The 27,059-nt window shown below is 54.5% G+C and overlaps 1 protein-coding gene across 1 annotated transcript; it reads right to left on the bottom strand.

The window, feature by feature from the left end:
- Position 1: 1 nt before the first annotated feature.
- C1H1orf167 (chromosome 1 C1orf167 homolog) lies at positions 2-27,059 on the bottom strand. Its single transcript, XM_009194046.4, is given in 21 exon segments — positions 2-208; positions 211-317; positions 843-936; positions 1,208-1,437; positions 1,539-1,713; positions 2,088-2,193; positions 4,254-4,407; positions 4,949-5,365; positions 7,179-7,323; positions 9,511-9,719; positions 10,431-10,585; positions 10,695-10,851; positions 12,853-13,027; positions 13,870-14,045; positions 18,294-18,471; positions 18,909-19,021; positions 21,554-21,708; positions 22,407-22,605; positions 23,425-23,468; positions 23,608-24,824; positions 26,203-27,059. Coding segments are annotated over 21 exon segments (4,344 nt in total). The 5' UTR covers positions 26,273-27,059; the 3' UTR covers positions 2-140.

The following is a 27,059-nucleotide window of genomic DNA, read 5'->3' as shown; positions in this document are numbered from 1 at the left end:
CTAGGACTGAGGAGTGGGTTTTATTGTCCTTCAGAGCTCTTCAAGCTGTCCCCTCTGTCATCACTCCCCGGATGTGTGGGGCATGGTTCCTTGCCTGGGAAAGCCGAGTTCAGTTCTGTTTTTTATTCTCTGGGAACACGTCACAGCTGCAGCTGGGCCCCATGCTCTGCCCCAAGCCCCCAGCCCCGCGGGGCTCCGGCAGCTTCTGTCCACTCTCAGGGCCCTTAGGGCCTGGCTTGCTCCAGGGTCTTGGGCTACTGGCAGCTCCTCTCCTTGGGCTCCTGGCTGCCAGGCGTTGGTGCCACTTCTTAAAGGCCTGGAACCAGGGAGGGGAGGAAATGCTATTGTTGTGGGCTCTCTCCAGGGTCTGTGCCGTGCCTGCTAGAGCAACACCTGTGCCCAGCTCCTTTTGTCCCCAGGGCCCCTCCCTCTGCCCCAAGCAGCCAGCCAGTCTTGCCCAGGCCAAATGCACAAGCTCAGAATAGATCCGATGGTGATCTGGGAAGCTGTACTCAGAGCAGAGCAAATGAGGGAGGGGGTGCTCAGGACCTAGGCCCTCCATGGGCTAGTCTGAGCGGCAGCCATACCTCATGCCACGCCTTCCCAAACTGAGGGACCGGGTGGGCCTGGCCTGAGCTGGGGCCACAAATCAAATCAAGGGCCCCAGCATCCAGCCTGTGTGTTCTGTAATGGAACTGACCCCCTCCCCTGAAAACAAAGGGGCTCTGGGGCTGGCAAGCAGGGAAACCTCAGATCCACGGTGCATAGCTGTGGCACAGGCTTCTGGAAGGCTGGCTGGGTGGAGTGCAGGGAAGAGTGTAGTACCTGGGAAAGGACCCAGCCATCTTCCTGCTGCTTTAACTGCTGAGCCACTCGCAGTCGCAGGATCCGCTGCCACCACGTCCGCCAGGCCGATCTCAGGTGCCACTCTCTGAGCTTTGGGGACAGTTGGCAGAGGCGGCCTCTTGCGCTCATGCTCCCCTGCAGTCGCCAGCCCTTCTGCCTTTCTCCCCCCACACCTCTGCGGCACCAGAGTGAAAGGGCTATGGCAAGGGGGTGTCATCTGAGTATTAATGCAGATTCCTGGGCCTGTCCCCCAAGGTTTTGGAGTCAGTAGGTCCAAGGGCCATACTTTTGAGAGGGGTTAGGGTTGAGTATGAGGTGAAATGGGAGATGGTCAGTATGGAGAGGGGCTGCACCCACTCACCAGGGTCCGTGCCAGCTGTTCTGCCCCTTGGGCATCCACCCAGTGCTGCCATGCTGCTGCCAGGCACCTGGCCTGCTGGGAACCCCGCAGCCCATGAAGCAGTGCCTTAAGGCACCGGCGCTGCAGGTACTTCCTCCTGATGGCCAAGAGCATCGTGACCCTTCAGGGCCGGAAGGAGGGCAGAGCCATGGGCCTGGGCCTGCTTTTCCAGGATCCTACAAGAAAGAGCACTGGCCAGAGAGGGCCCAGCTCTAGCCATGGCTCAGGCGAGCCCCTCGGCCCCTGCCCCCATCCCTCGGACCCCCCAAACTGCACACACAGCTCCTCTCACCCCAGCCTCCTTTTATGGGCCTCGCTTTGGGCTTTGAGGGCTCTGGGCTCAGGGCTGGAGTGTCCTCTTGGTCCCTGGTCCCTCATCCACAGGGGCAGGCCTGGGACCCAGCTACTCTGTCCAGGCCACTGCGGCCAGAGCTGGAAGGCAGGGCAGAGGGAATGTTCTTCGCACCCTGGAAAGGGGAGTTGAGTCAGAAAAGCTTAATGTGGGTCCAAGAAGGCAGCTGCTCTTAGTGCCCGCCTAGGAGTTGAGTACAGTGAGGAGCGTGGAGGAAGGTGCTGAGCTCAGCCTTGTGCCCTGCCCCCCATCTTCCCAGGCCTCTAGCCGCTCTGGGCTGCTGTCCAAAGAGAAATCACAGGGGCGGGACAGGAACACAAAGTTTTCTCAGAACACCTGAAACATTCCTAAGAGGGAATGGATGGGGAGAATGGTCAGTACACATAACACCGTGTCCCAAGGAGCTGATTTCCAGGCCCCTGAGGACTGGAGACCACTTCACCCCTGCACTTCAGACACTGTTTGTCCTCCGGGGCAAGGTCTCCTTACTCTGAGCCCAGGCCGTTCCCCTTGGCTTCCTCTGTCCACCCAGGCTGCACTGCAGTGATGGCGCGGGCGGCACCAGCCCTGTGGCCTGTGTCCAGCAGCTGCGGGTCTGCAGGAACAACCAGAAAGGAGCACCTGAACCCCATGGGCTTGGACCTCCTGGGGTCCCACTGGGATTTCTTGGCTGGCAGGACACATCCCTGCTTCTTCCACCCATTCCCCCATGTGGCCGAAGACATTCCAACAGTGGGGTGGGCCCCTAGTAGTTACCCCTCAGTGCCTGGGAGCACAGCCCTGGGAGGTGGCTGTTTCTCTCCCCACTTAAAACTTGTCAAAGCTGAGTTACTTGTCTGAGGCCTCATACCTCGGAAGTGGTCTGACTCCAGAGTCCGAGCCCCCGGCTAGTACTCTCTACAGAGAGAGGCTCTCCAAAGGGGCTGTTGGGGCATGTGTGCCTGTGGCAGAAAAGAGGGGGCCCTGGAATTAAGCACCCTAGGTGCCATTCCCAGCGTTTAGTTTCTAGAGGCCTCGGATTCTCCATCAGTATATAGGATCCTTGTCTTGAATAGAAATGTAAAAGTACTCTGAGAAGCAATTGCCCTGTAGCTTATTTAGAAAGAAGAGACCCTGAGGCCCTAGAACCTGCTGTTGCCATAGCCCCATATGTGTGAATTCTGCAACTAGCCAAGGCTAGTTCCTTTCAATTCCATTTAAAAAACAAAAACTGGGAGGCATGGTGGCTCATGGGGCAATGGGCCTGCCCAGCGGTTGGGGAGGCCAAGGCAGGCAGATCGCTTGAGCCCAGGAGTTCAAGACAAGCCCTGGCAACATAGTGAGACCCCATTTCTACAAAAAAAATAAAATTAGCCGGGTGTGTTGGCACGCGCCCGTAGTCTCAGCTACTCACGCAGCTGAGGTGGAAGGATCGTTTGAGCCCTGGAGGTTGAGGCTGCAGTGAGCTGTGATCGCACCACTGCATTCCGGCCTGGGCAACAGAGTGAGACACTGTCTGAAAACAAAGAACGACGACCGAAAAAAGTCACTTTAGCTTTTTCGCTTAGAACCTTCTCTAAAATGTATTCTTTGTGGCACTCTGAAATAAGATTCCTGATGATGCCTGTTGATCTTAGGGACACTACCTCACCTGCCAGTATCTTTGGGGCTGTGTCCTTCAAGGACATGTCCCCAGACTGCTGTGCAGTGTCATTTTCTGTTTGGTTTTGTGGTGGCTTCTTCCCTCTTGCTAGGCCATCGACCTCTTATCACCATTTGTTGGTGTCAGAACTAACTGCTTCTGGTCTGGAGAGGGACTGACCAATGCCGTTGGGTAGAGAGAATTATGAAAGAGATTTTGGTATTTTTCTACTTTATATTTTCTGACTTTTCTGTAATGAGCATATTTCACTTTTCCAATAAGGAAAAAAAAAAAAACTTGATCTGGTGCAGTGGCTCACACCTGTAATCCCAGCACTTTGGAAAGTCGAGGTGGGAGGATCACTTGAATTCAGGAGTTTGAGACCAGCTTGGGCAATATGGTGAAACCCCGTCTCTACTAAAAATACAAAAATTAGCCAGGTGTGGTGGCACGCACCCGTAGTCCCAGCTACTCAGGAGGCTGAGGTAGGAGGATCGCTTGAACCTGGGAGGTGGAGGTTGCAGTGAGTTGAGATCACACCTCTGCTTCAGGCTGGACAATTGAACCAGACTCTGTCTCAAAAATAAAAAAACAAAAAAAAATGCTACTGTTCCGTGTACCTATCCTGATCTTCAGCTGCACCGTGAGAAAGCATGCATTTCAGTGTCTCCCTAACAGGCTGTGACCTAACACGCTGGTCTTTGTGTCCAGACCTGCAGTGGGCTGGCACTCGAGAGGTGCTGGGTTCATCTTTGCTGATGGATTCAGAGTTGCTTGTCAGAGGCTGACTGAGAACCGGGGAGAGGTGGTGTGTACAAGGCTGCTGGGCCCCTGGGGAGGCATCCAGCCATGTTGCCGCCATGGGCCGGATCAAGCTGATTCTAAGGCCGGTGGTCCAAGGGTCATTTTTGGACCTCCTGTCCTGCCTAGGCTCCCCTCACCTGCTTCCAAGGGGCTGGGGTGTCCAGCAGCAGGCTCCCCCTGCTGGCTATCCGGGGCCAGAGCGTGAGGTCAGCCTGGGGCTTGGGGCGGACCTTGCCGGCTCCTGGGGCCTTGGCCCGCAGTCCAAGCCGCACCCTGAGCTGCGCCATCTGCAGGAAGCGTCTGAGCCCAGCCTGCCGGAGCTGGGTGACGATGGCTCGTTGGACACCGCCGCAAGCCCCCGACTGCGTCGAGGCCTCTAGGACCCTGCGGGAGAGGAAGGAGTCTGCAGCCAGGGCCATCAGGGCCAGGACTCTCCGCAGGGAGCCCTTCCAGTGCCCTGCGGGAGGGGGCCCTCCAGGCCAAGCCCCAGCCACCTCCCACTCCCTCTTCTGGAGGGAGAGTCTGGGTAAACAGGATGGAGAGCGACCTGGAAGGAGAAAATCACAGACAGGGACAAACATCCTGTTTAGGGGCAGAGAGGGAACAGTCCTGCCAGTGCCACTTTGCCTCCCCTTCCCTGGCGTTTATGGCGCTTGCTGAGTGGCTGGCTGTGCTGGTGACTGCCAGGCAGGACCATCAGAGACTTCCCCAAGGAGGGGACACACAGCAAGAGGTGGTGCCAGGATGTGGTCCAGGACGGGGTGACAGGGAGATGGCTAGGGCGGCCTCTCCCTGTCACCCCCAATCACCCTCGAGCCTTTGCCCTGCCACCCAGCCACGAATTACGCTCTACCCCTGCCAAAAACAGGCTCGAGGCCTGAGCTGGAAGCACAGAGTGGGGCTGCGCTTAGACCACGGCACTCACCAGGCTCGCAGCTTCCAGGAAGCATGGGCTTGGCTGACCTGGCCCCGACAGCTGGGCGCCCACAGTGCCCAGCACCGAGTCCAGCACCGGGCTGCCTGGGCCCCAGCACTCTCTCCTTCCTGCTGCTGGGCCTCACGATGCACGTCCGGGGCCACTGGCCATGCTGGGAAGGCCTGCGGGGCCTGGGCCTTCTTCGGCTGCCCATCTTCCTGGCCTTGCTGCCCGCAGATTCTCCAGTGGGCAAGGGAGGCCTGGGCCACACGCTGTTCCTGTGCCCCGGCTGCAGCTGCCTGGGCTTCCCGCCATGTGGCAAACACGGCCCCCAGTGCCCTTCTCCTCAGGTCATCCTGAAAGGCTTGACGCTGGGCCCGGAGCACCCCTGTGTCTCTTACAACCTCACACCAGGCCTGGAAGTAGCTGCAAAACAGACGCATGGGGCCAGGTGTGGTGGCTCATGCTTGTAATCCCAGCACTGTGGGAGGCCAAGGTGAGTGGATCACCTGAGGTCAGTTTGAGACCGGCCTGACCAACATGGTGAAACCCCGTCTCTACTAAAAATACAAAAATTAGCCATGTATGGTGATGGGCACCTGTAATCCCAGCTACTTGGGAATTTTAGAAGAATTGCTTGAACCCGGGAGGCAGAGGTTGCAGTGAGCCGAGATCGCGCCACCGCACTCCAGCTTGGGTGACAAGAGTAAAACTCCATCTCAAAAAAACAAAACAAACCAAAAACAGATGCATGGGAGGGCTTGTCTCGTTCTCAGAGTCAAAAGTCACATTTATTCAATGTTACACCAGCAAAGCTCCCACAAAACACTAAAGGACTAGGAACGGGTGAAAGCACTGGCTTTCCGTCTTGGAATCTCAGCCTCAGAGGGCAGAGCCTGCCCTGCAAAGGCATGGGAACCAGCAGTATGGGTTCAAGTCCCACACCAGCCACGTCCTGCCTCCCATCACATGCCCAGGTGGTTGGTGAGGGAGAGGAACACCATCTCCCACTCACTGAGAAGCCAAGAAAAAAAAACATTTACAGCCGGGTGCAGTGGCTCACGCCTGTAATCCTAGCACTTTGGGAGGCAGAGGAGGGGCAGATCACCTGAGGTTGGGAGTTTGAGACCAGCTTGATGAACATGGAGAAACCCCGTCTCTACTAAAAATACAAAATTAGCCGGGCGTGGTGCCACATGCCTGTAATCCCAGCTACTCAGGAGGCTGAGGCAGGAGAATTGCTTGAACCTGGGAGGCAGAGGCTTCGGTGAGCCGAGATCGCGCCATTGCACTCCAGCCTGGGCAACAAGAGCGAGACTCCATCTCAAAAAAAACAACCCATCTACACCCTCAGATGCAAAAGCACAGACGTCAGCCATTCTGTAGCCAACAGTTCACTGCCCCTATGGGGACACTGAACGTTCGCATTTGTACTGAACTGTGGGAGGAGCCATTCTGCGTCCCTCTGCTTGGTTTTACAATGTGCATTCATAAACTGTATACATGTTCCACCAGAACATCTTTACTTCAATGAAGATTGCACTGTCTTCTCTTAGCAACGGTGTACAGCAGACACCTCCTTGCTGTGACTCCTCACAATGGGCATTATGGTAGGTTTCTGAGGAGTGGATTTCTCCTTTTTTTTTTTTTTTTTTGAGACGGAGTCTTGCTTAGTCACCCAGGCTGGAGTGCAGTGGCACAATCTCGGCTCACCGCAACCTCCACCTCCTGGATTCAAGTGATTTGCCTGCCTGAGTGTCCTGAGTAGCTGAGACTACAGGCACCTGCCACCATGCCTGGCTGTTTTTCATATTTTTAGTAGAGACAGGGTTTCACCATGTTGGCCAGGCTGGTCTTGAACTCCTGACCTCAAGTGATCCACCTGCCTCGGCCTCCCAAAGTGCTGGGATTATAGGCGTCAGCCACTGTTCCCAGCTGATTTCTCCCATGTTAATCATATCCTCTAAAACCAAAGAACTGACCTGGCCAGGAGCTGGACTCGCAGGGCTTGTTGGGGCCACAGGTTAGGGTTGGGGTTTGCCACCACTCCCAAAATAGATAAGGTATCAGTGGTCATGACCCTCTGTCTCCGGGCTAGGGTCTCCCTGCATGCCCCTTTTTCCCCAGGCCATAGGCCTCCTATCTGGGCCACCCTCTGAGCTTCCCACCCCCTGGGTGCTCTTCTTGCTATTCCTTAGGTGGGGAGGACCAACACCCTCCCACCGCCAGGCCCACCCACCTCTGCAGTAGCAGTTGCTCTGGCCGGGTCACTGTGCATCTCTGACGCGCTGCTGCCTGCTGCCAGCTCCACAACACAGCCCTCTGCAGGCCCTGGAGGTGGCCCTGCACCCATGTCTGGCACTTTTCATGCAGGAACTGCTGTCCTGGGGCCAGAGAGATGCTGAAGAGCCACTGGGTGCTCACCCCAGCCTCTCCCCATGGGTCTCTGCTTAGCCAGCCCTTCACCCCCTACCAGGTGGGAACAGACGAGGCTGCCCTGACCGTCTGGGTTAAAAAGCCTCTATTACAGGTATCCTGCTGGTGACCAGGCCAGCCCAGCTCATAGCGTTGTTGGGTTTGTTTTTGTTTGTTAATTTTGCCACAATGTTTTCCAATCGGGAGAATTCCGGTAAAAATCTAATTGTCTTTTTTTTTTTCTTTGAGACAGAGTCTCACTCTGACGCCCAGGCTGGAGTGCAGTGGCCCAATCTCAGCTCACTGCAACCTCTGCCTCCCGGGTTCATGCCATTCTCCTGCCTCAGCCTCCCGAGTAGCTGGGACTACAGGCGCCCACCACCTCGCCCGGCTAGGTTTTTGTATTTTTAGTAGAGACAGGGTTTCACCGTGTTAGCCAGGATGGTCTTGATCTCCTGACGTCGTGATCTGCCCACCTTGGCCTCCCAAAGTGCTGGGATTACAGGCGTGAGCCACTGTGCCCGGCCCAAAAATCCAATTTTCAATTTTTCTGTAAAAACTGGAAGTTCTGGAAACACTGGTTCAGTGTTCCCGCTGGGGAATGACTGGGCTGCGTAAGCAACTGTCCCCAGCGGACAGGACATAACTTTCCAGAACAACCACAGCCCTGCCTGCCAGCATTAACGCAATGTGTTGGTGTAGTGGGCAGCCTCCAAGATAGCATCCTGTGTTCCTGTCCTGGGCAATGCCCCGCCTTGAATACCGGCTGGGTTTATTAATTTGCTTCTAACAGACAGAATTTGGCAGAAGCAATGGGATGTCACCTTCTGATATCAGGTTATAAAAAGATTGCTTGTGGCCGGGTGCGGTGGCTCACGCTTGTAATCCCAGCACTTTGGAAGGTGGAGGTGGGTTGATCACTTGAGGGCAGGAATTCGAGACCAGCCCGGTAACATGGTGAAACCCCGTCTCTACTAAAAATACAAAAATTAGCCAGGCATGGTGGCAGGCGCCTGTAATCCCACCTACTAGGGGAGCTGAGGCAGGAGAATTGCTTGAACCCAGGGGGTGGAGGTTGCAGTGAGCCCAGATCGCACCACTGCATGCCTGGGCAACAGAGCGAGACCGTCTCAAAAAAAAAAAAAAAAAAAAAAGAAAGAAAGAAAGAAAGACTGGTTGGGCTATGCAACAGCTCTTTTTGCCCAGAGGCGAAGACCCAGACAGCAAGCCTGCCTTGGGACTATCCCTCCTCCCTTCACTGGCCACATACCTTAGGGCTTCTAACACACTGCACCCTCAGCCAGCTCTGCAAATCCAGTCCTTCCCACTGCCCTATTTTGCTGAACCCTTCCCACACCTCAACTTCTCTCTCCATTGCTCTGCCTGCTGAGCCCTCCTTACCTCCTCCTGGGACCCTCTCTGACTAACTCTACCGGCCTCTAAGGGCACCATGACTCTGCCCACTTCTCCCCCAGCTCAGGCCTCAGACCAGTGACTCCTAGAGGCCAGGTGAGGATAAGGATGAAGATTAAGGTGATGAGGTAGGGACTACATTATCCCCATTTTACAGATGTGTAAGCTGAGACTCAGAGAGGTTAAGTAGGTTGTTTAAAGTTCACACAACCAGGGTATGGAAGAGCAGGGATTCAAACTCAAGACTACAGAGTCCAAGCCCCCAGGTTCTGCTCAGCCACCCGACTCCTGGATGTAGCCTGTGGGGATCTCATCACCAGACTTTGCTAGGGGATGGGAGGGTATGGGGGATGGTGAGGCACTCTGCAGAGTCACTGTTCCTCTAGGAAATTTCACAGCTGAGGTCCATTCATTTACTCATACATAGCACAATGTGTAAGAATTGGTCAGCCTGTTTTCTTTGAATCCAGCTAAGTCAGTGTCACAGCTCAGCGGACCTCTCTGATCAACTGCATTTGTTATCTATGGCTGTGTAACAAATTACCCAAGTACTTATTAGTTTTAAACCACAGATGTTTGTTATCTCACAGTTTCTATGGGTCAGGAGTCCAGATGTAGCTTAGCCTCTGCCTCAAGGCCTCCCATGAGGTTACAGTCAAGTTGTTGGCCAGGGCTGCAATCGGTCTCAGACAGACCCTGGCCCTGCCCTCACCTGCAGTGCCCCCAACCCAGTCTCCACTCACCCTGCCAAGAGGAGTGCCAGTGGCATAGGGCATCTCGTGCCAGTCGCCAGCCCCGCTCCTGGGCCCACCTGTCCACCAGCTGCAACTGCAGCAGCCGCCGACGCCACAGGCCCAGCACAGCCCTGCAGCTCCGATCCCAGGCCCAGTGGGAAGCCAGCTCTCTCCAGGCCCCTTGGGCTGTTGCCCAGCGGCTCCAGCTGAGGAAGATGCTGGGAAAGGGAGGGTCCACCCTGAGGATGGCCACTGTCCCCCAAATCCCAGGCCAGCCCTGCCCCGCCCTCCTCTCTCTTCTCTCCAGCAGTGGGGGGCTCTGGGTGACTCTTCTGTTTCCATTATGGGAGGGTGGGTTGCTGAGGACTGGAGGGGCCAAGCACCTCTCCAAGGGTCATGATGACTAGTGGGAGGGATACGGTGGGACTCTAGACCCCCACTGCCAAGTCCTGTGCTCAACCACTAGCCATAAACATTGCTGCGGACTGAGCACTCACAACGTGCCACACACGGCACTGGGAAATGTTTGTGCCCTGCCTCGCCACTGCCCCACTGGAGCGAGTACTATTAACCCCATTTTACAGATAGGCAAATAGAGGCACAGAGAAGTTATGCAACTTGCCCAAGATCACACAGCCAGTGAGGGGCAAAGCTGGGATTAGAACCCAGGGAGACCAACTCTTATGCATTGTGCTATAAATGAATGAACCTCGGCTGTGAAATCTCCAAGAGGAACAGTGACTCTGTAGAGTGCCTCACCGCTCCCTGACACCCTCTCAGTAGGACAGGGCAGGAAGACAGGAGGAACTGAAGGCCCCTGAGGTGCAGACCCCAAGGGGCTGCTTCTGTGAAGGCCAAGGGTGGATGGGAGAAGGGGCTGGGAAACAGTAAGTCCATAGAGTGGCAGGCGGATGGGGAGGGGTCCCTACCGCCTCTGGAGGGTATGCTGGTACCACCTGGCTGTGCCCTGGAACTGCCAGGCCCGTGCCCGCCAGAGCCGAAAGCACTGCCCCTGCTGCCGCTGCCCAGCTGCCCACAGAAGGCTCCCCTGGAGAGTCTCCGGGAGGGCGGGGGCCCTGGGAACCTGGGAAAGGAGGTGTGGAGTCCTGGGTCCCCCACCCTGTCCCCTTCCCACAATCTCCACCCACCCACCCCTACCTGCCCCAGCCCCTCCCCACCCACCTACCTCTTACCTTCTCCAGAGAGCCTTGGGATGTGCTGCTGCCCATTGGCTCCGGAGCTGAGGGGATCTTGGTGCAGCTTGATGTGGCATCTGGGCCCAATGCCCTCACGTGCCACCATCTCAGGCTGCGCTGCAGCATCCGCTGCTGCAGGCCCTGGAGGAAGGAGCTAGAGAAGGGGCAGGTGAGTGCCCAGCCCAGCCTCACCCCCAGGCTGGGCAGGGTGGCCAAGCAAGGGCTACCCCACCCCAGCCGCTGTGAAAGAGGTGGGCTGGAAGGGTGCTCACCACAGGCCAGACACTGGGCTAGCATTCCACGCTGCCGCCCCCCACAGCGGCTGCATGCTGGGATCGCTGGGGTCTTCAAGAGATACTGATGCCCACCAGGGTCCCATCCCTGGATTCTGCCTTAATGGTCAGGGTACAGCCTGGGCTTCCAGACTTTTCTAGAGTTCTCTGAGTGACCTCAGTGAGCAGCTGAGACTGGGCTGACTGGGCTAATGCTTTTTTTTTTTTTTTTTTTTAGACAGGGTCTGACTCTGTGGCCCAGGCTTTACTGCAACCCCTGCCTCCTGGGCTCAAGCGATCCTCCCGCCTCAGCCTCCCGAGTAGCTGGGATTACAGGTGCGTGCCACCACGTCTGGCTAATAGAGCTAATGCTCCACCTGCATTACTGGCTGGCCTCATCATGCTCCCGGGGCGGCCTGGGAGCCCACGCAGCTGATCAGAGATGGAGCTGAGCCCCAGGCCCAGGGACCCCAGATGCCAGGGCCCACCCCCACAACCACACCAGTACTTCTGCCTCCACTCACTTATAAAAATAAGAAAGCTGAGCCTGGGGGAAAGTCATTTCCCCAAACTCCGGATAGCAGTAGACCTGGGATTCATCTAGGCTCTGGAGGGTGCCCCGGGAGAGCTGCCAGGAGATATCAACTGTGCCCTGAGGTCCAAAGGCCAGAGGATGGGCTGGAGAGGGAGGGCCTGGGGGCTGTGGGGCAGGCATGTGAGTAATGAGTAGTACCCTCACATTCTGAAAGGTCACGGTGAATTGAATTCTCCTGGACTTGCAGGGGTACACTGAAAGAGGCTGAGGGTCCAAGTGGACCATGTGGGTATGTGGCTTTCAAGGACAGAATTCTTTTTTTTTTTTTTTTTTTTTTTGAGACGGAGTCTTACTCTGTCACCTGGCTAGAGTGCAGTGGCATGATCTTGGCTCACTGCAATCTCTGCCTCCTGGGTTCAAGTCAATCTTCTGTCTTAGCCTCCCAAGTAGCTGGGATTACAGGTGCTTGCCACCACGCCTGGCTAACTTTTGTATTTTTAGTAGAGACGGGGTTTTGCCATGTTGACCAGGCTGGTCTCGAACTCCTGACCTCAGGTGATCCACTGGCCTTGGCCTCTTAAAGTGCTGGGATTACAGGCGTGAGCCACCGCGCCCAGCCAAGGACAGAATTCTTAACCCTGCAACTGCTGGCCTCCATTCCTCCTGACATTCCCTCGGGGAAGCTGGCTGCTCCTGATTGCCACCCTCCCCTCACCCACAGCCTTTGTCTGGGCTGAACTCCAGCAGTGACCATCTTGTGTGGGGGCAGCAACAAGGTCTCACCACAGGACCTTCTTGCTCCTGACTCCCACTGGGATTTAGAGCAACCTGCTCCGGCCCTCTGAGCCTCACTTTCTCTAGTTGTGTAATGAGGCCGATGGGGGAGGAGATAAGAGCTTGATCCCTGGCTCCTGCCCTTGTTCCTTTACAGTATTTATTCTGTGCCTGCAACATGCCAGGCACCTGCAGGGAGCTGGGAGCCAGCAACGACAGCCACGCAGACATGGTCCCTGCCACCACAGGACTTGCACTTGGCAGGGAGACGGGCATTCACTAGGGCTCCGGCCACCCCTGTAGAGCTCTATGTCTGTGTCTCTGGCAGCCCCCCGGCCCCCAGTGGACCTCTGCTCAATCATTGTTCCAGTGTCCCTAGGCCACCTCCCAGGGCCTGACATCGGCTGGGCACCACAGTGTGCCAGGGCCTGTGCAGGGCCACGGGGAGGAGTGGGATGCAGTTACTGCCCTATGGGATGTTCCTCCCGCATTCCTCCTGGTGCTGAGCACTGCTCATGTGCCCATACCACAGTCCCCAGACCCAACCCCAGGTCACAAGCTTGGGGACACCTACTTGGCCCACTGGCACTGGAAAAGCCGCGTCTTCCACAGCAGCAGCGCTCGGCAGAGGGCCAGTGTCCGGCAAGCATCCTGCAGAGAGCCCCGGCCTTGCTCCTGCAGCCCTTGGGCCTGGCCCACTGTACCCAGGCCACAGGCTGCAGGGCCTGCAGTGTGGAGAGCCTCACGTCCTGAAAAACCGTCAAGAGGCCAGTCAGCTGCCCCCCCGACTGACCTCACTCTGCCCACAGCCATTGATAGCTGCTGCCTCGGGCTCCTCTTGGGAGCTCTCGTCTCTTGTCCCCTCCCAGCGCTTCCAAGCCCTCCCCTCCAGGTGGCCTCAAAGATCCCATCTTCCCCAGTTAAGTGCTTTTTTTTTTTTTTTTGAGACAGAGTTTTGCTCTTGTTGCCCAGGCTAGAGTGCAATGGCGTGATCTCAGCTCACTGTAACCTCCGCCTTCTGGGTTCAAGCGATCCTTGTGCCTTAGCCTCCCGAGTAGCTAGAATTACAGGTGTGCTACCACACTTGGCTAAGTTTTGTATTTTTAGTAGACACAGGGTTTCACCAGGTTGGCCAGGCTGGTCTCAAACTCGTGACCTCGGGTGATCCACTCTCCTTGGCTTCCCAAAGTGCTGGGATTATAGACGCGAGCCACTACACTGGGCTCCCAGTTAAGTTTTGGGGTAGAGATTAGGGCTGTGTGTCCCCCATCACACCAGGAGCTTCCCAAGAGTGGGTCCTACATCCCTTCCGGGCGGGATCTGGGATAACCAGCACCGAGGGAGCCTGCAGTGGGAGGAGCAGAACCAAGTGTCTCACCCACAGCAGCTCGCGATGGGACACAGGGATGTGGCTCAGCCGGGGCCTGCCCACTTTGGGACCCCTCCTGCCCCCTCCCAGGACTACACGCTGCCCTCCTAGAAAGCCCCAGTTCTACCACCTCCCACAAGAATTCACGTATTCAACTAGGGCCCACTGAAGGAGGGGATTAAGTGACATGGTTTGCTGGGGCAGAAGCCAACACTAGCTCACCTGCTTTCTGCCGGCAGAGGGACAGCTGGGTCACCTTTGCCCCATCTGAGTCCCGGAGCTGTTTCATCCGCACCCACTGTTCCAGGCATTTCCTCAGGGTCCCCGTCCGGCGGTCAGCCAGGTGGTCTCGGTACCGGGACCCTCTTTGCACGAACTGCTGCCAGGCCCCAAAGCACCTGGGAGAACAGAGGGAAAATACCCATGTCAATTGCAAGGTCTGATGACTGCGGTTCCAGCTGCCTACCTTTGCCAGACACACTACCCAGGCCTTGGGCAAGCCGCTTCATTGCTCTGAGCCTCCATATTTTGTTGTTGTTGCTGTTGTTGCGGTTGTTGTTTGTAGACAGAGTTCCGCTCTTTTGCCCAGGCTGATGTGCAATGGTGTGATCTCTGGTCACTGCAACCTCTGTCTCCTGGCTTCAAGCGATTCTCCTGCATCAGCCTCCAGAGTAGCTGGGATTACAAGCATGCACCACCATGCCCGGCTAATTTTTTTTTTTTTTTGTATTTTGTATTTTTAGTAGAGATGGGGTTTCTCTGTGTTGGCCAGGCTGGTCTCGAACTCCTGACCTCAAGTGATCCAGGCGCCTTGGCCTCCCAAAGTGCTAGAATTACAGGCTTGAGCCACCGTGCCCGGCCAAGTCTCTGTTTTCTCATCTGTAAAACGGGGCTGCTTTGAAGATGCATCGCACGTCACCTGCTCAGGCCATGACACTGTCACCTCTGGCAGCGCGGTGGCCTCAGCAGCCTCTGACCTGGCCTCCCTGCATCCACTCTCAGCCTCCTCCAGTCATTTCCTATTCCGTAACCCAGTGGTGTTTTTCCAATCTCAAATCAAATCATCATAGTCGCCTGCTAATCCTCCAGTGGTAGCCTCCTTGCTCGACCATCAAATTTCAACCCCTCCCCATGGCCAACAAGGCCCCCACAGATTTTTCCAATCTCATCTTCAAGTACCCTCAGCCCCCCTACCCTGTACTAACAAGGCTCCAATTCGGCTCTGCTACACCTCGGGATCTTACCCTCCTGGCCAGAGGCCTCTGAACACTCTACCCTTCTCTGATCTCCCTCCACCAGGCAACTCTTCATCCTTCACACCAACACCGAACCTTGGTCTAGGTCAGCTTCCTGTGCTAAAAGTTCTCACGGAAAACTACACTGGGGGATGTAGTCAGCAAAATGCAGAGAGTGAGAAACTAGCAGGTAAGCAAATTGGTTTCTTCAACAAATAACATGCAATGAAAAAAAAAAATGAAGGGGACCCTATAGTTTATAAAGATTTTAACAGGCTGGGCGTGGTGGCTCACACCTGTAATCCCAGCACTCAGGGAAGCCGAGGTGGGAGGATTGCTTGAGCTCACGCTGGAGTGCAGTGGTGCGATCATGGCTCACCAGTGGGACTCTGTCTCTACCAAAAATTTTAAAAATTCGCCAGTCATGGTAGCTCACACCTGTAATCTCAGCACTTTGGGAGGCCAAGGTGGGTGAATTGCTTGAGTCCAGGAGTTCGAGGCCAGCCTGGGCAACATGGCAAAAAATTAAATCTCTACAAAAAATTTAAAAATTAGCCAGGTGTGGTGGTACGCACCTATAGTCCCAGCTACTTGGAAGCAGAGATGAGAAGATCCCTTGAGCCTAGGAATTTGAGGCTACAGTGAGCCATGATTGCACCACGGTACTCCAGCCTGGATGACAGAGTAAGATCCTGTCTCTAAAATTTTTTTTTTTTGAGATGGAGTCTCGCTCTGTCACCCAGGCTGGAGTGCAGTGGCTGGATCTCAGCTCACTGCAATCTCCGCCTCCTGGGTTTACGCCATTCTCCTGCCTCAGCCTCACGAGTAGCTGGGACTACAGGTGCCCGCCACCATGCCCAGCTAGTTTTTTGTATTTTTTTTTTTAGTAGAGACGGGGTTTCATTGTGTTAGCCAGGATGGTCTTGATCTCCTGACCTCGTGATCTGCCCATCTCAGCCTCCCGAAGTGCTGGGATTACAGGCTTGAGCCATTGTGCCCGGCTAAAAATTTGTTCTCTTATTTTTTTTTTTTTTGAGACGGAGTCTTGCGCTGTCGCCCAGGCTGGAGTGCAGTGGCCGGATCTCGGCTCACTGCAAGCTCCGCCTCCCGGGTTCACGCCATTCTCCCGCCTCAGCCTCCGAGTAGCTGGGACTACAGGCGCCCGCCACCACGCCCGGCTAGTTTTTTGTATTTTTAGTAGAGACGGGGTTTCACCATGTTAGCCAGGATGGTCTCGATCTCCTGACCTCGTGATCCACCCGCCTCGGCCTCCCAAAGTGCTGGGATTACAGGCTTGAGCCACCGCGCCCGGCCTAAAATTTTTTTTTTTAATTAAAAATTAAAAGACTCGAATGACTTATCAACCAACTGCCATACGTGGACCTTATTGCAAACTCTAACACAATATATACTTGCAAAACAATTGGAAATGTGAATACTGGCCAGATATTCGTGAGTATTAAGGAATAGCTGTTTCATTATTTTTCAGGTGTGAGAGTGGTATCGTGGTTATGTATTTATTTATTTATTTATTTCTGAGATGGAGTCTCACTCTGTCGCCTAGGCTGGAGTGCAGTGGCATGATCTCAGCTCACTGCAACCTCTACCTCCTGGGTTCAAGCAATTCTCGTGCCTCAGCTTCCCGAGTAGCTGGGATTACAAGTGTTCACCATTACGCTCGACAAATTTTTGTATTTTTAGTAGAGACGAGGGTTTCACCATGTTGGTCAGGCTGGTTTCGAACTCCTGACCTCAAGTAATCCACCTGCCTCGGCCTCCCGAAGTGCTGGGATTACAGGCATGAGCCACTGCGCCCGGCCAGTGGTTGTGTTTCTAAAGAGTCCTTATCTTTTAGAGAGGCATGCAAAAGTATTTATGGATGAAATGGTATAATGCATGGGATTTGCCTCAAAATAATTTGGAGCGGGGGATGTATTTGGAGTACACATGAAACAAGCGTCAAGAGAGGCTGATTTTGTTGAAGCTGGGTAATTGGTGCGCTGGGGTTTATTATCCTATCTGCTCTACTTTTGAGTAAGATAAAAATGCCCCACAGTATTCACATTTCCAATTGTTTTGCAAGTATATATTGTGTTAGAGTTTGCAATAAGGTCCACGTATGGCAGTTGGTTGATAAGTCATTCGAGTCTTTTAATTTTTAATTAAAAAAAAAAATTTTAGCCAGGCACAATGGCTCAAGCCTGTAATCCCAGCACTTTGGGAGGCTGAGGTGGGTGGATCACCTGAGGTCAGTAGTTCGAAACCAGCCTAATATGGTGAAACCCCGACTCTGCTAAAAATACAAAAAAAAATTAGCTGGGCATGGTGGCATGTGCCTGTAATCCCAGCTACTTATGAGGTGAGGCAGGAGAATCGCTTGAACCCGGGAGGTGGAGGTTGCAGTGAGCCGAGATCGTGCCACTGCACTCCAGCCTGGGTGACAGAGCGAGGCTCTGTCTCAAATAATAATAATAATAATGCCCCATAATAAAAAGTTAACCACCAGGAGGCCGGGCGCGGTGGCTCAAGCCTGTAATCCCAGCACTTTGGGAGGCCGAGACGGGCGGATCACGAGGTCAGGAGATCGAGACCATCCTGGCTAACACAGTGAAACCCCGTCTCTACTAAAAATACAAAAACTTAGCCAGGCGAGGTGGCAGGCGCCTGTAGTCCCAGCTACTCGGGAGGCTGAGGCAGGAGAATGGCGTGAACCCGGGAGGCGGAGCTTGCAGTGAGCTGAAATCCGGCCACTGCACTCCAGCCTGGGTGACAGAGCGAGACTCCGTCTCAAAAAAAAAAAAAAAAGTTAACCACCAGGAAGCAAAAAAAGAAACTCACAGATCTATGTTCCTTCTCTTCACAACACTTAAGCCAGGTGGTACTCACATACACCCTTGGGACTGCCAGTTTCCTGTCTGTTCCCCCACCAGCCATGGGTTCCACTGTGATGATGGGAAGAGGTGGGAAGCTGGGACTAAGCTTTGCTTATAACCAAATCCCAGCCAGTGGGGCCGGCTAGCATGTTCTAGGCATGCTCAGTCGATGACTGCTTTCACTTCCCATTTGCATCCTTGCCTCTCAATACTAGGAGTTAAGAGCTGACTTAAAGGGAAGTGGGGGCCAGGCACGCTGGCTCACGCCTGGATTCCCAGCACTTTGGGAGGCCAAGGTGGGTCAGGAGTTCGAGACCAGCCTGGGCAACATGGTGGAACCCTGTCTCTACTAAAAATACAAAAAATTAGCTGGGCATGGTGGCGCGTGCCTATGGTCCCAGCTACTTGGGAAGCTGAGGTGGGAGGATCGCTTGAGCCAGGGAGGTGGAGGGTGCAGTGAGCAAGATGGTGCCACTGTACTCCAGCCTACGTGACAGAGTGAGACCCCATCTCAAAAAAAAAGGGAAGGGTGTCCTACCTGCACAGCCAAGCTCTCTGGTGCTGGGGGCTCAGTGGCGCCACCCAGGCTGTACCTGCAGCAGTAAAGTGCCAGGCATGGGGGAAGCTCCCTGTCGTCTGTGTGGCCCTGGTGGCCTTCTGCAGACTCTCCCTCTCCTGTCTGGCCCGTTCCTTCTGTTGGCACCACAGGAAGAAGACTAAGGAGACAGGGAGGAGGGAGAGAAAAGAGAGAGTAAGCAGAAGGGAGGATCCGAGCCAGGAGGGGCCCCTGACACGTGGGGTGCCTGTCTCCCCCATCTCTGAGTAAGTTAAATCTAGCTCCAATACTCTAGCCTCCGGTGTGGGCCTGCATCTGCGTATCAGCCCAGAAATGCAGGCTGTGCTCCTCTCATGCTGTGTGTCCTCAAACTAGTTGCTTAACTTCTCTATGCCTCAGTTTCCCATCCGTAAAATGGGCATAATTCCTCTTGGGGGTCACTGTGAGGCTCAAATGAGATTGTCTCTGGGAATGTGCCAAAGCAGATGCACAATAAACGTTCACTCAAACTGGGTCCCCCGCCCCTGCCCAGTGCGGAGCTCAGGCCCTGCATGTCCAGGCTCCACCTCCCTACTTTCCCAGCACCCCACATCTCACCCGCCAGTTGCAGGGCCTCCAGTATCTGGACTCTCTCATCTCTGCTGTCTGTTCTCTGCCCAGGACGTGACAGAAGCCACTGAGCTCTCTCCTCCTCCCTCAGACTTCCTGGACTAAAAGTGAAGTTGCCCAGAGAGAAGCCGATGACCCGGGAGGGAGGGCACACGGTCCCAACCTGTCCACCCCACCCCAGGCAGATGCGGTCTGCCCTTGGGAGCAGGGGGCGCTGAGTCCCCCTATCCTCTTCTGGACAGTTCATTTTATGTCAGATTTAAAAGCTATTGCTGGGGGGAGGTTCTGCTCTTGATTTATTCTCTTTAATACTATTTGGATTTTTTTAAAACAACAAACATGTATTAAAATAAATATCATTTAAATAATTATTTAAATACATTTGTTCAATTTAAAAACAAGAACATGGCCAGGTGTGGTAGCTCACACCTGTAATCCCAGGACTTTAGGAGGCTGAGGCGGGCAGATCACTTGAAGCCAGGAGTTTGAGAACAGCCTGGCTAACATAGCGAAACCCGTCTCTACTACAAAAAAAAAAAAAAAAAAGTTATTTTTTTTATATATATATATACATATATATATATATATATTTAAACACACGCACACACACAAATTAGCCAGTGCGGTGGCACACACTCGTAGTCCCAGCTACTCGGGAGGCTGAGGCATGAGAATTGCTTGAGCCTGGGTGGCACAGGTGGTAGTGAGCAGAGATCGCACTACTGTACTACAGCCTGGGTGACAGAGCAATGCTCTGTTTAAAAAAAAAAAAATGGCCGGGCGCGGTGGCTCAAGCCTGTAATCCTAGCACTTTGGGAGGCTGAGACGGGCAGATCACGAGGTCAGAAGATCGAGACCATCCTGGCTAACACAGTGAAACCCCGTCTCTACTAAAAAATACAAAAAACTAGCCGGGCGAGGTGGCGGGTGCCTGTAGTCCCAGCTACTCGGGAGGCTGAGGCAGGAGAATGGCGTAAACTCAGGAGGCGGAGCTTGCAGTGAGCTGACATCCGGCCACTGCACTCCAGCCCGGGTGACAGAGCGAGACTCCGTCTCAAAAAAAAAAAAAAACAAAAAAAAAACATACCCAACTGTAGTAGAAAATTGGGGAAATAAAGAAAAATATAACCAGAGGCCAGGCGCAGTGGCTCACACCTGTAATCCCAGCACTTTGGGAGGCTGAGGCAGGCAGATCACTTGAGGCCAGGAGTTTGAGACCAGTCTGAGCAACATGGTGAAACCCTATCTCTACTAAAAAAATACAAAAAAAAAAAAAAGAAAAAAAAAAGAAAAAAAATCAGCTGGGCGTGGTGGTGTGTGCCTGTAATCCCAGCTACGTAGGAGGCTGAGGCGGAAGAATTGCTTGAACCCAGATGGAGGTTGCAGTAAGCAAGATTGTTCCACTGCACTCCAGTCTGGGCAAAAAAAGAAAAGAAAAGAAAAGAAAAGAAAAGAAAAGAAAAGAAAAAAATAACCGACTTTAATCCCACTGCTCCAGAGATAAGCATAGTTTCCATTTTAGCATTTTTCAATGAAATATTTATTTTTCACTCCTTAATTGTGGTAAAATACATGTCAGAAAGTTTACCATTGTAACCATTTTTTTTTTTTTTTGAGACAGAGTCTCGCTGTGTCGCCCAGGCTGGAGTGTGGTGGTGAGATCTTGGCTCACTGCAAGCTCCGCCTCCTTAAGTGTACGGTTCAGCAGTGTTAGGCTTCGCATTGCACATTTTCGTTTTTTTTTTTTTCCTTCTGGTCCTTTTTCTATGCACTGTGTGGTTTCTATGCAACTATGTGGTTGGGAAAAATATTTTTGATACATTTTTATGCTCCTTTAAGAAAAATTTAACATTGCCACACCATTTTCCCTTGTTTTTAAAAATGCTATGCAAATATTCTTTTTTAAAATTTTTTAAATTTTTTTTTTATTTTTTATTTTTTGCAAATATTCATAAAAATACTTCCAGGGAGGGGGCTATGAGAGGATGAAGCTTTCAAGTTAATTAATATACTTCCGACTATTTGGAATATTTTTCAAATTAAGCTTGCATTACTGCTATGATTGGAAACAAAACCAATAAAAAATCTTCCTAAACATCATATTGGATGGTTGCTAATCATTCATTACATGGTCAAACCATCACTTCCTCACTCACTGTTGAGCATTCAGGCTGCTTTTCAGCTTATTTTTTTGAGACAGGATCTTGCCCTGTTGCCCAGGCTGGAGTGCAGTGGCATGATCATAGCTCACTGCAGTCTTGATTTCCTGGCCTCAAGTGATCCTCCTGCCTCAGCCTCTAGAGTGGCTGGGACTACAAGCACGCCCCCACGCCTGGCTAAATGTTTACATTTTTTTGCTAGAGACAGGGTCTCGCTATGTTGCCCAGGCTGCTGTCTAACTCCTGGCCGAGGCCTCCCAGAGTGTTGGGATTACAGGCGTGAGCCACCATGCCTGGCTGTTTTGAAGTTTTTACAATTATAAATGATGCCGTGATGGACATCTTTTTTGCATCAATCTTTGCCCACATCTGCTTATTTCATTCCCATTCTTTTGTGGGGATGAGGAAGTAGTGGGGGTAAGGCAGGAAGTGGGGGAAGGAAGGCCACCAGCTTCCCAGGCCACCCTGACCAACCTGATGTGTTCCAGCCTGCTTCTCTGGGAGAGGTCCGCCACTGTGCTTCTTCCCAAGGAGGGGCCTTGGCCCTGGGCTCTCCTGGAGGGCGGGGACCCTGGCCCAGCCTGCATGTGGGGCTGTACTTGTTTCTGCTGTAAAGCCAGGTTTCTCCACTGGCTCAAGAGAGAGGGGGAAAGGAGATGTTGGCCTTGAATCTGCCTCCCAAGGAAACACCAGGCAGGGGAGGGGACAGGAGTAACACACGCCTATCAGATTCCACAGCCTGTGGTCTTAACCATTACTCTGCCTATTCGTTCCTTCTTTGGGCATGAAGGAATGAATGAATGAACAAATACAGAGAGATGCATCCCAAGAGGCAACACTTTCCTTAGAAGACGAAAGCTGGGACTGGACCCCTCTCAGAGCACCCCTTTCCCAAGGAGGGAAGGACACAGATGCTCCCTCCCAGCCCTGGCTGGCAAACCACTAATAAAAAATAGCAGCCACTTATCTACTAGCTTGCTGTATGCTAGGCAGTGTTCTGAGTCTCTTATTAATTTACCCTCACAATGACCCTGAGAGAGGTATGTACTATTATTATCATCATCCCATTTTAGAGAGAAAGAGACTGGGGCACAGAGAGGTTAGGTAACTTGCCCAAGGTCACACAGCTAGCAAGTGGTAGAGGGGGCAGGATTTGAACTTAGGCAGAGCTGATTCAGGTGTGTGGACTCACAACTACACGATCTACTGCTGATCATTCATGAGGTGCAACCTATGCCCAGTGGGTGCCCTCTCCATAGACTGAGTCTCCTCCCCAGACACACTAGTGCTTCACACAGCCCCCTGGCCCAACCTGGGGACTCCTGACCTCTTGGAAGCTCCAGGCCAGCAGAATCTTTGTGTACCGCCCGCATGCTGCCTCCAGCTGAGCCTCCCGGAGCCACAGGGCCTGAAGGCCCTTTCGCAACAGCTGCCAGCGGCCCAGTGCCACTGCCGCCACCACTGGATCCGACTGCCTCTTCACCAAGTGCCTCCAGGATCGAAAACATCTGGACAACAGCTGCCAGCTGGGGGCAGACCAGGGCTGATCAGGGGTGGACTGCCCTCCTATCCCCAGGGAGAGCCCAGTGGCTGGATACCCTCCGAGATGCCTTTCCTGCAATCAGTCGGGTGGTGACCCACACCACAATACAAGTAACACATTGTAGACTGGAAGAACTTCCCTCTTACTGATGGCTGGACTTGGAAACCCCACACAAGCAAGGCCCTGAGGGTCGGAGAATGCCATCTTTATTTCTTTTACATAATATATATATTATTTTGAGACAGAGTCTTGCTCTGTCACCCAGGCTGGAGTGCAGTGGCATGATAATGGCTCACTGCAGCCTCAACCTCTTGGGCTCAAGCGATCCTCCCACCTCAGCCTCCCGCGTAGCTGAGACTACAGACGTGCACCACCACACCCGGCTGATTTTTGTAAATTTTTTTTTTTTTTTTTTTTTGTAGAGACAGGGTTTTGCCATGTTGCTCAGGCTGGTCTTGAACTCCTGAGCTCAAGCAATCTGCCTGCCTCAGTCTCCCAAAGTGTTGAGATTACAGGCATGAGCCACCGCATCCAGCCAGAGATTGCCCTCTTTGCCAAAAACCCAGGGTGGCCTCGGAAGTTCAGGACACTCAGTGCCCCAAGCATCCCTTCATTCTCGTCCCTGGGGCCCTGGAGGCTCCCTTCATTCCCCAGCAGGGACAGGAAATAAGTTCCTCTTCCTTGAAACCCTGCCTCATCTCCATCAGGCCCTCATCTCCGTTCGCACAGGCAAATGGAAGCAGAGTCCTGAGCATGTGTCCCCCCCGCTCCAACCCCTGTCCCCACCCTGCCATGGCCTCACCAGGTTGCCTCAGACTCTGGGGCTACAATGTTTTGTGCCTTGTTCTGGGAAAGCAAGAGTACATAACACAGTTCTCAGGCCAAGCAGCAGGCAGGCAGGACAAGGCACCCCCTGCCGAGCCTCCCTGCCCCGGAGAAACGCCCCCCGCCCCCCACCCCACCTCCAGCCTCCCCCAGCCTCTACCTTCGAGGCATTGCTCGCTGGGATTGTGTCTGGCAGATGGAACGCTGTCCTCTCCTCCTCCCTGTGGACCCGCTCCCTCGGGGCCCCCTCCTCTCCTTTCTGCTTGGGTGGGACTCCCCAGGCTGTGTTGGAGAAGGCTGAGGAACAGGGGCCAGCCCCCCTGCTTCCCACCCCTTGAGGGAGACTGGGGTCACCCTTCTGTGCCCTGCCATCTGGAGACGCGGGGGAGCAGCTGTCCCCTGACCCCAGGGGGTGGGCGGGAGGGAGCCCCTGCTCGGGATTAAGGGAATCCCCAGTCAGTGTCCCCAGAGTGGTCTCAGGTGACATTAGCTTGCTTTGTGCCCAAGAGTCTGAGAGACTAGCCGGGGTCTTCAAGAAAGCTGCAGTTGCCCTTTGGCCTGGAAGGCATCTCCGCCTCTCATCCCAGGAAGCAAAGAGAGGCTGGTGGGCGGAGAGTGGCTGACCACCGCTGGTCCAGAGGTCCTGCTGCACAGCACGGGGGAGTTCCTGGGGTGCCTGGCACCTGAGTCTGGCTGCCTCCTGCGCCAGGCAACGTACAGAGGCCAGCAGCTGCTGGATGGCAGCATGGGATGGGGCCCGAGTCTGGTTCTGACTGGGGATAGCCAGGTCCTCCAGGGTGAGAGGCTCCCCCACCAGCCTGGACCTCCAGCTCCCCAGGCCACCCCAGAATCTGAGGCCTGGCCGTGTGTGCCCATCAAGAGGGGCAAAGGCTTCAGTGGGCCTGAAGTCCCCGCTAGGGGTGCCTGGGGCCGGCAGCCTGGACTGCCTCAGACAGGGAGATGGGCGAGCCAGTGGCTCCTGGGATAGGAGACGACCCCAGGGCAGCTTGTGGGGCCCAAAGCTCCCCCCAGGCTCTGGGCAGAGGTGGGGGCTGCTGGTCTCCCTGCTGCTCAGGTTGCTCTGCTGAATGGCAAACTCTCGAGCCTTCCCTTGGCACCTCCGGGCTGGAGGCTGCAGGTTGCTCTGTTGCCAGACGCTTGAATTTACCAGTTGGCCAGTCGTGTCCTTCAGGGCTAGGCCCAGGCGGGGACCAGGGCTGGCCAGGTTGGTCTGGACTCGGCAGGGCTCCTGGTCTAGCACCGCCCCTGGGGAGGGTGTGGCAGCACGCCCTCCCCTCTCCACCTGGCACCCGGGCACCCACTGGTCATGTCTACTGCTCAGGCTGATGCCCAGGTTCCTCCGGAATCTTCGTTGCTCTAAAGAGAGGAGAGACAGTCATGCCTTGGGGGAGGACTTGGGTGGCTGCACTCAGGTGGGACAGGTGGAGCTGTCCAGGCCTCAGAGCCAGGGAGGGGACGGGGCCCTAGCAGCGGGAGGGAGCTAAGACTTCCGGGGTCTGCTGCCAGCTCTGTCTCCCTGGGTGAAGCGATGGGTAGTCCCTGGGGCTCTTGGAGTGGGGGCTTCTTGGAGCTGGACAGAGGGAAGCAGAGAGATATTTAGGAGGTAGTTGAGGGGGTCCCAGGAGAGAGATGATGGTGGCTGGGATCGGGGGTAGCAGGTGGGTAAAGAGAAGATTCAGACAAGCTTCAGAGGTGCAGCCAGCAGGCTTGGGGGAGTCAGGTAAAGGGGAAAAAAGAAAGAATCAAGGGGGACTCCTTGATTTCTGGCTTGAGCAAAGAGGTGGTGGGGGCAGTGGTCTGGGGTGAAAGCAAGACCCCATAGAGCAGCGGGTAAAGGTGAGCTGCTCTGGGAACACGGAGAAGGGCCTTGGAGGCCCTCCCCAGCCCCTAAGCCCACTCCACAGGCACAGAGTCCTCGTGGGGATGGATGAGGTCCCGGGAGGCTCTGGGCGCGGGGCCTGGCAGGCAGAGTGGGCCATAAAAGTTGCTGCCTTTGTGGATGGGAACTAAAGCTCAGAGAGGTCAAGCAACTTGCCTCATGGTCACACAGCTGGAACACGAAGAAACTGGGATGTGAATTCAAGAATCCACATTTGTTCTTGGGCTGCTCCCCTTCTTGGCTGGCCCAGCTGTGTGGCTTCCTTTTTTTTTGAGAGGGAGTCTTGCTCTGTCGCCCAGTACAACCTCCGCCTCCCGGGTTCAAGTGATTCTCCCACCTCAGCCTCCCAAGTAGCTGGGATTACAGGCACCCACCATCATGCCCGGCTAACTTTTGTATTTTTGTAGAGACGGGGTTTCACCATGTTGGCCAGGCTGGTCTTGAACCCTTGACCTCAGGTGATCCACCCGCCTCGGCCTCCCAAAGTTCTGGGATTACAGGCATGAGCCACCACTCCCGGCTCTCTGTGACTTTCTTAAAGCCTCAGCAGCCTGAGCAGGGATGTCCCCAGCCCACCGCCCCTGGTACTGGCTGACCTGTGGGGGCCCCATCTTAGCCAGGGGCACCAACCAGGCCTACTCCTGGTCCCCTCTCTTCCTGACCTTACTTTCCCAAGACCCCTGCTCCTTAGGCCCCAGGCTGGGAAAACTGTTCTATGTGCCGCCAACCATGGTGGCTGATCTGTGGAATTAGCCAGGCCCTATAGGCTGGCCTGCCTGGGAGGGGGGTTCTGGGCCGATACCGAGACGGGCCCTGCTCCTGTAACCTCCCATCCAGGCCCTCTAAGCCTCTTGCCTGGCTTCAGGAGCACTGCAGGCTTTGGGGACACATTCTCCTTGTGGCTGGCATCAGACCTTAGCTCCATGGGCTCAGGGACAGGGGTGTCCTTGGTCCACCCCACAGTGAGTGGCCTGGTCTGTTTAAGAAGATGGGCCCTGCGGGGAGAGGACAGGTTGCCCTGGCTCTCATTCAACCCCACCCCATTCTGATCCCTACCCCTTCCCTTTAACAGTACTCCTGGCTGCTCTCGGCCTGGTCCCAGCTGCCTGGGGCTTGCCCCTCACTGTTCTGGTCTCTCAGGGGCTCCTCTCCCTGCCCTACTTATCACCCCTCTTTCCATGGTAAGTGTCCAGGTCAAATGCTGCCCCATCCTGCCCCCTAGACCTCTCGGCTGATCTGCACACAGATCTCACCATGCAGGTCCAGCGACCTCCTCCACGCCTACCCAGATGTCTAACAGGCATCTCGTGAGGTGAGCGGCCCTCACCTGCCACCTCCCAACTGGTCACCCTTATTCTGCCCTCGTCCTCACACCCGACAGCCTCCTCTTCATGCAGTGGCAGGGTGATCCTGTGAACACTGAAATCAGATCATGCCCTGCCTCAACTCTAATGCCACAGAGGCTCTCCAGCCCACTCAATGCCCCTGCGAGCCTTCAAGGCTGTAGGCGAGGGGTTAGCAATTACTGCCTGGGCTAGTGGTCCGTTATGTGAATAAAGTTATATTGGAACAAAGCCCATTTGTTTACAGACTGTCTGCTTTCCAGCTGCAATGGCTCAATAGCTGCAAGATACCTTAGGCTGCAAAACTTTTTTTTTTTTTTTGAGACAGAGTCTCACTTTGTCGCCCAGACTGGCACAATGGCGTGATCC

This window comes from Papio anubis, chromosome 1, assembly GCF_008728515.1.
Source record: "Papio anubis isolate 15944 chromosome 1, Panubis1.0, whole genome shotgun sequence".
In the NCBI taxonomy this organism is placed as follows: Eukaryota; Metazoa; Chordata; class Mammalia; order Primates; family Cercopithecidae; genus Papio; species Papio anubis.
This window is presented reverse-complemented; position numbering and strand designations above follow the sequence as displayed.